This window comes from Mizuhopecten yessoensis, unplaced genomic scaffold (genome assembly GCF_002113885.1).
Source record: "Mizuhopecten yessoensis strain PY_sf001 unplaced genomic scaffold, ASM211388v2 scaffold10777, whole genome shotgun sequence".
NCBI classification, from domain to species: domain Eukaryota; kingdom Metazoa; phylum Mollusca; class Bivalvia; order Pectinida; family Pectinidae; genus Mizuhopecten; species Mizuhopecten yessoensis.
This window is the reverse complement of record NW_018408716.1, coordinates 1-13,572: the sequence shown is the minus strand read 5'-3', so window position 1 is coordinate 13,572 and position 13,572 is coordinate 1. Positions and strand designations below refer to the sequence as shown.

At 34.8% G+C, this 13,572-nt stretch overlaps 1 protein-coding gene across 4 annotated transcripts in view; it reads left to right on the top strand.

Annotated features, from left to right (window-relative positions):
* LOC110462383 (villin-1-like) overlaps positions 1-13,548 on the top strand; it is a 121,273-nt gene extending 107,725 nt beyond the window's left edge. For all 4 annotated transcript variants that reach the window (XM_021516324.1, XM_021516322.1, XM_021516323.1 and 1 more), the window contains 5 exons: positions 1,306-1,419; positions 4,228-4,350; positions 7,091-7,162; positions 7,623-7,733; positions 10,059-13,548. In XM_021516324.1, coding sequence (XP_021371999.1) covers positions 1,306-1,419; positions 4,228-4,350; positions 7,091-7,162; positions 7,623-7,733; positions 10,059-10,172 — 534 coding nt within the window. In that variant the 3' untranslated portion in view covers positions 10,173-13,548. The remainder of the gene's footprint in view (positions 1-1,305; positions 1,420-4,227; positions 4,351-7,090; positions 7,163-7,622; positions 7,734-10,058) is intronic.
* The last annotated feature ends 24 nt before the right edge of the window (positions 13,549-13,572 follow it).

Here is a 13,572-nt window from a genome sequence, read left to right as displayed (position 1 = left end):
GTTCCTAGTTCCCCATGGTTCCTAGTTCCCAATGGTTCCTAGTTCCCCATGGATCCTAGTTCCCAATGGTTCCTAGTTCCCCATGGTTCCTAGTTCCCAATGGTTCCTAGTTTCCAATGGTTCCTAGTTCCCCATGGTTCCTAGTTCCTAGTTCCCCATGGTTCCTAGTTCCCAATGGTTCCTAGTTCCCCATGGTTCCTAGTTCCCCATGGTTCCTAGTTCCCAATGTTTCCTAGTTCCACATTTCAAATTTAAGGGAAGATTTAGATTTGAAAACCAAGATGGCTGGCAGGTGGTCATATTGAATTTTGGAGTAAAAGTTTTTCAACCCTATTGCTTAAAAAGCATTGGTGGGATCTTTCTCAAGTTTCACATAAGGGTTCCTCATGTTCTTAGTTATGCATATCAAATCATATCGGCTGCCCATCTTGTTACATTTTGAGTTTGTTATCGTTATTTCTATCGAATTTACTGGAGGATTTTTTTCTCAAATTTGATAAATATGTTCTTGGTCCTGAGTTGTGCATGTTAACTTTTGTTAATATTACCCCCTTGGGACAAAGTGCACTGCTTCACGTCATCTTTGTCTAAAATCTAAAATAGAGTTGTTTATGAAAAACAAACAATGAAAAATATGTGGTACAATCACAAAAAATGACCACCTCAAACAGAAGTCATTGGTCAGAAAGATGAAGATGGATGTGATTAAGTAACAGATTTACCTTAAGTAAGCTTTATCCCGACATGTAATGCTTTATCCTGACATGTAATGCTTTATCCTGACATGTAAAGCATTAACCTGACATGTAAAGCTTTATCCTGACATGTAAAGCTTTATCCGACATGTAAAGCTTTATCCTGTCATGTAAAGCTTTATCCTGACAAGTAAAGCTTTATCCTGACATGGAATGCTTTATCCTGACATGTAAAGCATTAACCTGACATGTAAGGCTTTATCCTGACATGTAAAGCTTTATCCCGACATGTAACGCTTTATCCTGACATGTAATGCTTTATCCTGACATGTAAAGCTTTATCCTGACATGTAAAGCTTAATCCTGACATGTAATGCTTTATCATGACATGTAAAGCTTTATCCTGACATGTAATGCTTTATCCTGACATGTAAAGCTTTATCCTGACATGTAAAGCTTTATCCTGACATGTGATGCTTTATCCTGACATGAAAATCTTTATCCTGACATGTAAAGCTTTATCCTGACATGTAATGCTTTATCCTGACATGTAAAGCTTTTTCCTGACATGTAAAGCTTTATCCTGACATGTAATGATCCTGTGTTATAGGAGGATTTGGTGGTGGACGATGTGATGCTGCTTGACGCGTGGGACACTCTTTTTCTGTGGGTTGGCCAGGGGGCCAACAAGGTGGAGCGCACTGAGTCACCCAAATTAGTAATGGTAAGGTCACAGATTAAGGTCAAACAAGTTAACTGCAATGATATAAGGACATTGAGTTACACAAATTAGTAATGGTAAGGTCACAGATTAAGGTCAAACAAGTTAACTACAATGATAAAAGGACATTGAGTTACACAAACTGAATACAACAACATCATGGCTGCTGGTTATACAAACTGACTAAAGTAAGGATATTGAGTCAAAATGGCTAAAGTACAGTCAGAGCACCGGGTAATACAAATTGGTTATGGGTTATTGGTTTAATTAGTAACCTGATCACACTAACTGGTTAAAGGTTTAATTAGTAACCTGATCAGACCAACTGATTATTGGTTTCATAAGTAATCTGATCACACAAACTGGTTAATGGTTTAATTAGTAACCTAATCGCACTAACTGGTTATTGGATAATTAGGAATCTGATCACACAAACTGGTTATTGGTTTAATTAGTAACCTAATCGCACTAACTGGTTATTGGATAATTAGGAATCTGATCACACAAACTGGTTATTGGTTTAATTAGAAACCTGATCACACTTACTGGTTAAAGGTTTAATTAGTAACCTGATCACACAAACTGGTTATTGGTTTAGTTAGTAACCTGATCACACAAACTGATTATTGGTTTGATAAGTAATCTGATCACACAAACTGGTTATTGGTTTAATTAGTAACCTAATCGCACTAACTGGTTATTGGATAATTAGTAACCTGATCACACAAACTGGTTATAATTAATTAGTAACCTAATCACACAAACTGGTTATTGGTTTAATTAGTAACCTGATCACACTAACTGGTTATTGGATAATTAGTAACCTGATCACACTAACTGGTTATAATTAATTAGTAACCTAATCACACTAACTGGTTATTGGATAATAAGTAACCTGATCACACAAACTGGTTATTGGTTTAATTAGTAACCTGATCATACTAACTGGTTATTGGATAATTGGTAACCTGATCACACTAACTGGTTATTGGATAATTAGTAACCTGATCACACTAACTGGTTATTGGTTTAATTAGTAACCTAATTGCACTAACTGGTTATTGGATAATTAGTAACCTGATCACACAAACTGGTTATTGGTTTAATTAGTAACCTGATCACACTAACTGGTTATTGGTTTAATTAGTAACCTGATCACACTAACTGGTTATTGGTTTAATTAGTAACCTAATTGCACTAACTGGTTATTGGATAATTAGTAACCTGATCACACAAACTGGTTATTGGTTTAATTAGTAACCTGATCACACAAACTGGTTATTGGTTTAATTAGTAACCTGATCACACTAACTGGTTATTGGTTTAATTAGTAACCTGATCACACTAACTGGTTATTGGTTTAATTAGTAACCTGATCACACTAACTGGTTATTGGATAATTAGTAACCTGATCACACAAACTGGTTATTGGTTTAATTAGTAACCTGATCACACTAACTGGTTATTGGTTTAATTAGTAACCTGATCACACTAACTGGTTATTGGTTTAATTAGTAACCTGATCACACTAACTGGTTATTGGTTTAATTAGTAACCTGATCACACTAACTGGTTATTGGTTTAATTAGTAACCTGATCACACTAACTGGTTATTGGTTTAATTAGTAACCTGATCACACTAACTGGTTATTGGTTTAATTAGTAACCTGATCACACTAACTGGTTATTGGTTTAATTAGTAACCTGATCACACTAACTGGTTATTGGTTTAATTAGTAACCTGATCACACTAACTGGTTATTGGTTTAATTAGTAACCTGATCACACTAACTGGTTATTGGTTTAATTAGTAACCTGATCACACTAACTGGTTATTGGTTTAATTAGTAACCTGATCACACTAACTGGTTATTGGTTTAATTAGTAACCTGATCACACTAACTGGTTATTGGTTTAATTAGTAACCTGATCACACTAACTGGTTATTGGTTTAATTAGTAACCTGATCACACTAACTGGTTATTGGTTTAATTAGTAACCTGATCACACAAACTGACTATGGTGAGGTTATATTAGTAACCTGATCTCACAAACTGACTATGGTGAGGTTATATTAGTAACCTGATCACACAAACTGACTATGGTGAGGTTATATTAGTAACCTGATCACACCAACTGACTATGGTGAGGTTATATTAGTAACCTGATCACACAAACTGACTATGGTGAGGTTATATTTAGTTTAGTAACCTGATCACACAAACTGACAATGGTGAGGTTATATTTAGTTTAGTAACCTGATCACACAAACTGACATTGGTGAGGTAATATTAGTAACCTGATCACACAAACTGACTCTGGTGAGTATAGTGTCAGTGTGAGATACCAATGTATAACATGGTGCGGTGTCAGTGTGAGATACCAATGTATAACATGGTGTGGTGTCAGTGTGAGATACCAATGTATAACATGGTGCGGTGTCAGTGTGAGATACCAATGTAGAACATGGTATGGTGTCACAGTGAGATACCAATGTATAACATGGTGTGGTGTCACTGTGAAATACCAATGTATAACATAGTGTGGTGTCAGTGTGAGATACCAATGTATAACATGGTGCGGTGTCAGTGTGAGATACCAATGTTTAACATGGTATGGTGTCAATCTGTTTAACTTAAAACTTGAGCAATCCCTTCTAATAAACTAAAAGGATTTGAAATTTGAAATTGCTGAAAAAGTGTTATTTCAGTCAAGACATTCCATTTTGTTGCCTTCAGATAAAACTATGATATTTTATTGAGTATGAAGGTGGTGATTACCAAGACTGAACTGTTTACTTTTGTATCGTAGGACTACCTGAAATCTGACCCTGCTGGTAGAGATCCTGATGCAACCATCATACAGATCAAACAAGGCTACGAACCCCCGAATTTCTACGGCAGCTTTGGTCAATGGGACATGGAACTTTGGAGTGTAAGTGTAGAACTGGTTGACACTGAGATAAATGTATCAGATACTTGCTGTAGAACAGGTCGACACTGAGATAAATCTATCAGATACTTGCTGTAGAACAGGTCGACACTGAGATAAATCTATCAGATACTTGCTGTAGAACAGGTCGACACTGAGATAAATGTATCAGATACTTGCTGTAGAACAGGTCGACACTGAGATAAATGTATCAGATACTTGCTGTAGAACAGGTCGACACTGAGATAAATGTATCAGATACTTGCTGTAGAACAGGTCGACACTGAGATAAATGTATCAGATACTTGCTGTAGAACAGGTCGACACTGAGATAAATGTATCAGATACTTGCTGTAGAACAGGTCGACACTGAGATAAATGTATCAGATACTTGCTGTAGAACAGGTCGACACTGAGATAAATGTATCAGATACTTGCTGTAGAACAGGTCGACACTGAGATAAATGTATCAGATACTTGCTGTAGAACAGGTCGACACTGAGATAAATGTATCAGATACTTGCTGTAGAACAGGTCGACACTGAGATAAATGTATCAGATACTTGCTGTAGAACTGGTCGACACTGAGATAAATGTATCAGATACTTGCTGTAGAACTGGTTGAGACTGAGATAAAAGTATCAGATACTTGCTGTAGAACAATTCGCAATTCGACACTGAGATAAATGTATCAGATACGTGCTGTAGAACAGGTCGACACTGAGATAAATGTATCAGATACTTGCTGTAGAGCTGGTCGAGACTGAGATAAAAGTATCAGATACTTGCTGTAGAACAATTTGCAATTCGACACTGAGATAAATCTATCAGATACTTGCTGTAGAACTGGTCAACACTGAGATAAAAGTATCAGATACTTGCTGTAGAACAATTCGCAATTCGAAACTGAGATAAATGTATCAAATACTTGCTGTAGAACAATTTGCAATTCGACACTGAGATAAATGAATCAGATACTTGCTGTAGAACAGGTCGACACTGAGATAAATGTATCAAATACTTGCTGTAGAACAGTTCAACACTGAGATAAATGTATCAGATACTTGCTGTAGAACAGGTCGACACTGATATAAATGTATCAGATACTTGCTGTAGAACTGGTCAACACTGAGATAAAAGTATCAGATACTTGCAGTAGAACAGGTCGACACTGAGATAAAAGTATCAGATACTTGCTGTAGAACAGGTCTACACCCAGATACTTTCTGTAGAACAGGTTCATTAACTCTGCTAGGGATCAAACCCATGACCTTTTGTTTACTAGTTGACATTTTACCTATTTGCTATAGAGAAACTCTCTGTAGTTGAGTCAATATTTCATGAGATAAAATATGTTTGTATAACTCGGGTTGCGACAACATATGGGCATTGTGATCTTACCGTATGGTTTGTATAATATTGGTTCGTTTACTCATAAGTGCACAATAAAACAAAATATAGCCACATTTAAAATATCCTACAGTATGGTAAATAAATGTTAACTTATGGGAAACTATTGATAACCTTGGCAATACTTGTCCTTGTTTATGGGATGTTATGGTTGTTGGCTTTGATCATGAATTGATACAGAAATGATTGTTTATACATATATGTATGTGTACTTTATACAGGTATATATATATACACATATATGTATGTGTACTTTGTACAGGTATATATATACATATATGTATGTGTACTTTGTACAGGTATATATATATACATATATGTATGTGTACTTTATACAGGTAAATATATATACATATATGTATGTGTACTTTATACAGGTATATATATATACATATATGTATGTGTACTTTGTACAGGTATATATATATATGTATGTGTACTTTATACATATATGTATGTGTACTTTATACAGGTATATATATATACACATATATGTATGTGTACTTTATACAGGTGTATATATATATACATATATGTATGTGTTCTTTATACAGGTGTGTATATATATATACATATATGTATGTGTACTTTATACAGGTGTATATTTATATACATATATGTATGTGTTCTTTATACAGTTGTGTATATATATATACATATATGTGTGTGTTTTTTATACAGGTGTATATATATATATATGTATGTGTACTTTATACAGGTATATATATATACATATATGTATGTGTACTTTGTACAGGTGTATATATATATATATGTATGTGTACTTTATACAGGTGTATATATATATACATATATGTATGTGTTCTTTATACAGGTGTGTATATATATATACATATATGTATGTGTAGTTTATACAGGTATATATATATATACATATATGTATGTGTACTTTATACAGGTGTATATAGATATACATATATGTATGTGTACTTTATACAGGTATATATATATATACATATATGTATGTGTACTTTCTACAGGTATATATATACATATATGTATGTGTACTTTATACAGGTATATATATATACACATATATGTATGTGTACTTTATACAGGTGTATATATATTTACATATATGTATGTGTACTTTATACAGGTATATATATATATATATGTATGTGTACTTTATACAGGTATATATATATACATATATGTATGTGTACTTTATACAGGTATATATATATACTTATATGTATGTGTACTTTATACAGGAAGGTACCTCGTTTACATGATTTTACATATTTGACATGTTTGTATGTGAGAGTGTTTTGAACATTTTCTCACCTGATGCTGACCTTATCTTCCTCAGAAAGGAAAGACGTACAGTGAAATGGTGGAAGATGCCAAAAATCTGAATGAAGTATTGCCTCAGGAACTGACGGTATGTGGGTTTATATGTATATATATGTAGGAGGCACGGTAGTCTAGTGGTAGGAGGCCGGGCTCGTGACCGAAGGGTTGCGGGTTCGCGCCACGGCACGGCAATGTGTTGTATCCTTGAGCAAGATACTTTACTCCGCTTGTTCCAGTCAACTCAGCTGTAAATGAGTATGTGGTTGGGCAGTGCTAGAATTGTTGAATGCTAGCTGTTAGCGCCGAAATGGTAGCTCCATACATATTTTGGACTTCTTAAAAAACACTGATTTAATCAAATTTTGCAGGAAGCCTCCATTGACAAAGGTAAACCAAATAATAATTTTATATGGTTTTAACAAACCAAGTCTTCATGTAGGAAAATGCTGCAAAAATATTGATATATTCCTGATGTATTTCTAGTTTTTTCATACAATCCATATTTTGCATGTGTTGTATATATATCATGTGTAGCTGTTTATCTACAGGATACATCAAGTAACGGCACAGACTTCAGCACAGTGTCAAAGTACCCGCTGGAGAAACTCCAAGGGTCTGCAGATGATCTGCCTCAGGGTGTAGATCCTACTTGTCGAGAGGTGAGAAGTGGCAGGGGTCTGGGGTCTGGGGTTTGGGGTCAGGGGTCAGGGGTCAATACAAGTATTTACTCTGTACATGTCCAATTTAACTTAAAACAAGGGGATTCCCAATGAGAGGAGAGGGATGAACCCAGTAGGATTTGTTTCTTTATTTTTGAGCCACCTCAATCGGGCTGTTGCCAGTCCCCGTTGGTTAGGTATTAGTTACTGCCATTGCTTGTACAAACTTGTCTAGTAAAGATGGATTTTCAGACGCTCTGTAAACACAAATAATTGTATATTTCATGAAAAAATATAAGATTAGTCAACAAAAATACAGGACCCGTAGCTTAGATACGGCGGCTAACTTCCCTGGGATAAAGGTAATCGGATAGTGATATTAGCAAGCTGACACAGCTCTACCACACGCCTTTGACAGCATCCACAGAGTTTAGGAAAATAAGAGTTCTATTTACTCACTGTTTCCCAATGCCACATACAGGCACACATCCTAGTATATAATCTGTAGCATGGAACTACAAATAGCTGTAACTTAATAAGTACACCCCTTCTCTCAACTACCTGCACCCTTATCAGGTCAAATACGGTATGTTTTCAAATCATCTGTATAGCAATCAAACACTTGGCAAGACAATATGGAAGTTTTACAATCTAGACAAAGATATCGACAAGAACCAGTACCTCCACTATTTACAATCTAGACAAAGATATCGACAAGAACCAGTACCTCCACTATTTACAATCTAGACAAAGATATCAACAAGAACCAGTACCTCCACTATTTACAATCTAGACAAAGATATCAACAAGAACCAGTACCTCCACTATTTACAATCTAGACAAAGATATCAACTAGAACCAGTACCTCCACTAATAGGACAGAAATAGGACAGCTGTTCTACTAATCATATGAGTTAGATAAATTACTTATTGAATCAATTAAGGAAAATTAACAGGTTTCATGATAAAAATATCTATATAAGTAATTGACACAAAACCACTTGAAAAGCAGGTATTTTATATTCTTCAATCATAATGGATAGATGTTTCATTTTCAGCTCACATTTAAGCGACTTCTTCTCTGGGACGAAGTTATAGATATCAACCAAATTTGGTTGGTAGTATTCTAAAGTGCTGGGGGTTCAAAATTGTACAAATGGAGATTCTAAAAGTCAGGGCTGGCAGAAAAGGGGTAATTTGGTCATGTTGCTTTGAGCATTTTTTTCTATGGAACTAAGTGATGGATATCAACTATATTTAGTTGGAAACATTCTCAGGTGGTTGGAATTCAAAATTGTACAAATTGAAAGGCTGACCCCCCTGGGGAGATGGGCGGGTCCAGAAAAGGATAATGTCGCTATATTGCTTTAAGCAACATCTTTTCTGGAACTAAGAGATGGAAACCAATCATATATTCGATGCAAGTATTCTTAGATGTAAATGTAATCGAGATACCATCCTAAAACCCATTATATTCAATTGCTGAGTAAATAGAGACAATTGCACATGTGCTTTAGGATGGCCCCACCTTTAATTAAAGTCTAAGACCCTGGGTCATAACATTGAGACGGTCTAGATCCCCACCTCATAACCACATATACAAATGCTGGGCATAAAGTGATAAACATGATCATGATATTGGAATTGACTCCGAGGACTTATTTTCTTGGCCATAACTCTGAAACGGTTGAGATCCCTACTCTGTAACCATATATACCATTGCTGGGCATAAAGAGATAAACACAATCATGATATTAGACTCTAGGGTCTGGCCCAATCCCTAGGGACTTAATTCCTGGGCTATAAGTTTCAAACGTTGAGGTCCACACCCCATAACCATACAAAAGAGACAATGAACACAATCGTGATTTAAAATTGAATCCCTTGGTCATAACATGGAAATATTGGAGATCCCTACCTTATGATGATAGATACAATGGACGAGCATGAAGATGTACTATTACGCTACCAGGATTAGCCCTGTCCCAAGAAATTTATTTGTCATACCATTTTGAATGAGAATATTTTTATCCAGGTGAGCAGTACAGGTCATATGTGCCTCTTGTTCAAAGTTTGATATTGTTAGTCTTGTTATTAAGGCATGTATGATCATTTTTAAGTCATTTTTAAGGCATGTATGATCATTTTTACACCATTTTGGAGATATGTATGATCAGTTTTAAGCTTCCATTGATATCCAACCTGTTGAAATAATGATAGTTGTTATTATCTGTGAGAAATATAATTCTGAGGTTTTAAAACTTATAATATCCAAATGTGCACCTATCTTGTGTGAACTGACTGTATGTGTCTGTTTCTCCCCAGCTTCACCTCGAGACAGAAGAGTTTGACCGCCTATTTGGTATGGCATTCGCCGAATTCCAGAACATACCAACGTGGAAACAGAAGCAAATAAAACAGAAGTTAAAACTGTTTTAAAATGTACATTACTCCTATTTTATATTCATATACCAGTAGAACAGGAAACATGCAAATAAGTATTGTACAGGGATTTACAATCTTACAGTTCACAAATAATGGACAACGCATGTTTGATGTAGGGATATGGGGGTAGGAGCAGAAAGTGCATTCGCCGAGATATTTTTTACTGGCTTTTCATGTTCTATTTTTCTTTTTTTTAAACCAAACATTTATGTGTACAGGCTAATTTCGTGTTTAAACATTGAGATCCTAGGGTTGGACTTAAGCAATTATCATCAGTATAAAACAAGAATTTATATAGTATCTGAGTTAATGCTGCTTTCATATGTGTGACTAAATGTATACTGTCACACAGATGTGACTTAGTGTATACTGTTAAATAGATGTGACTTAGTGTATACTGTTACATAGATGTGACTTAGTGTATACTGTCACACAGATGTGACTTAGTGTATACTGTCACACAGATTTGACTTAGTGTATACTGTTACATAGATGTGACTTAGTGTATACTGTCACACAGATGTGACTTAGTGTATACTGTTACATAAATGTGACTGAAGTGTTTATTTATCATGTGTTAAGTTTAAAGTTAGATCTTATATACACATTTTTGTACTCCTGTTTTTTTTCTATTATTGCATTCCAACATTAGTTCCATAGGTCTAACGGTTTGGATATACATTCCATGTAATACACGAGGGGTTGTCTCCCTTTTTATGATATTATACAGTGTTGTGCTCAAGAACTGAGTGTATTCAATGTTTAGATAGATATATTTATACATGTTCAATATTTGATATATATGATATAATTATACATCTGAATTTTGCTTCTATTCATGGCCAAAAACGTCCTCTGTCGAAATGTATTTTTTTCCATGGTTATCGGTTGTGTAGCACATGTATAAATGCTTATTGTTTAAGCTTGATGGGAAAGAAACTGAAAAAGAAAGGATTTCAACACAGGTCCTGGTGTGAAAAAAAGAATATAAGAGAAATGGGAGAAAAGAGTGTTAAAATGAATTTTCATTTCTGTTTGGAAAATAGTTTTCGTGTATTTTCATTTTACCTCAAAGATGTTATCCTTACTCACGTTAGCATGAACATTTCTACATTTTGCCTTTAATATCACTAATTTTGTTTAGTTTGACTGTTTCTGCATTTCTCTTATATAACAATAGGATGAGATTTTACTCCATCTGTAAAACGTAGGAATAGTAATACCATGAAATCAGTGTTGTTTAAAGCTTGGACGTGACCAAGCCTCCTGCCTCGCTTTCATGTGGAATGGGTCCTGATTACACAGGTGTCATTTAATTGCTTATATAGAGTAGTGCATTGTATTACATAATTATATTAGTCCGGGATACAGAGGGTTTCTAGATAAAAGTTATGTTTCTTTGTTAGCATGAAACAAATGTTTTGTATGACACATTAAGAATTGATACTGTCTTAGACATTAAAGCATAATTAAACAATCAGCGTGAGTTTAAAAGATCTGTTCAAGTACTGTTACCATTAGATCTGATGTCGTTTATAGTAATGATATTGTGGCTATCACTTTATTTTCTACATTTGTAATTATACATATGAAATACAGCTGATGCATAATGTACAGTCACAGAGATGGGAGATCTCTCGACTTTTATTCCTTAACAAAGCAATAATTTTATATAATTAGAGCAATACATGTTCAAATAGGAAATTTACATATGTATATAGCCTTTATACAACACATTGCCCTTCATTGTTGATCCTGTTTTTCATTTCAAACTTTTTTGTTAAGAAATTGTTACTTTTTAAAGTACCTAGTATATATTCATGACTATGCACAATGATAAAGGATAAATGGGTATAAATACCAACAAGAATATGGGTTCAGATTATTCCCTTCATTAGCAATTTTGTGAAAGTAAAAACTCTGTTGTTTTCAAATTTACAAAAGGTTTTATTAAAAACAACTTGTTGGAATTCTGTACCTGGGTGACATAATATCACTATGACTGGGAAAATAAGGGATTCGCGATGTATACTGTTGAATCACGACGTATACTGTTGAATCACGATGTATACTGTTGAATCACGATGTATACTGTTAAGTTTTCAAAATCAAAATTACGTGTCTGTTATAGCAGCAGCTAGCTTCATTTTTATCATTATGTCACCAGATAACATATCCTGAGGAAGTCAATACTATAGTGTATATAGGGAATCAGCCCTCACTGGGCAGCCCTCACTGGGCAGCCCTTACCAGGTCCCAGCCGGGGGCTCTCCTGTCTAGGCCCTTACCAGGTCCCAGCCAGGGGCTGTCCTGTCTAGGCCCTTACCAGGTCCCAGTCGGTGGCTCTCCTGTCTAGTACTAGCAGTGAGAAGTACCATTGTTTATCATTATTATGTAAATAGGATATATGGGGTATGTACTGATGCATGTACACAAAATAGAGGAAATGATATACTTTGCTCAGAATTGTAAAAATTGCATTTATAAGAAATCTAGGTGTTTATTTAAAGCTGTGATGATCACAGTATGGACAACTGTGTCTCCAGGGTAAAAAGCCAGTCGGTTTTCACGCTCATTATTTCAACTTTCTCACTTAGTTTTTAATTTCACTGATTTAGGGTTGGATACAAGTGAACCTCATATTGGGTCATCAAATATTGAAGGCTTTATATATATTTATATATAATTCTTTTTTCTTTTCTTTCCATTTTTATCCAATTTGTTTATCCAGGCAAAGATGGCCTCTGAAAGGCAGTATTACAATAGTGATGCTGTAATGATTCCCGTCAATACCATCAGAGGCACTTACTGCTCATGACACTTACATCATTAGTAAAGTTTGGAGATGTTTCACATCATGCTGGGAAGTGTTCCTTACTGTTAACCTTTCACCCTTTTGTCCTTTGTAATAATGAGCAATGAATGCTGATGGTGACTCAAATACATAGATAACTACAAGTAGTATTGCCATTGTGACGGCTGAAATAGCACTGAAATAGGGCAAACATAGCTCTAGATGAAAATTTCCCAGTATAAGTGTCAAATTTCTCTGTAAACAGGAGCAAAACCTCCCAATTTAATGAACAAAAATTTCACAATATGCAGTATTAATCACAAAACCAGCCTTAAGTACAGTATTTCACAATAGGAAGGATTTTTTATATCAAAGCTATCGAAAACACAACCTGAAGTTAAAGTTGAAGACATTTCAGTGGGCTATATGTAGGCTTGTTATCTGTATAGTTCTGTACAATATGTGTCCAACAAAAGATGCTAATAATTTTTTTAATCTATGTTATTTTTTTAAATCTTGTGATTTTTCTTGTATTTTTGAAATAAACATTCTACTCAGAATTAGCTATCATACTTATTACTGTCGTCCTTGTTTGTCTAT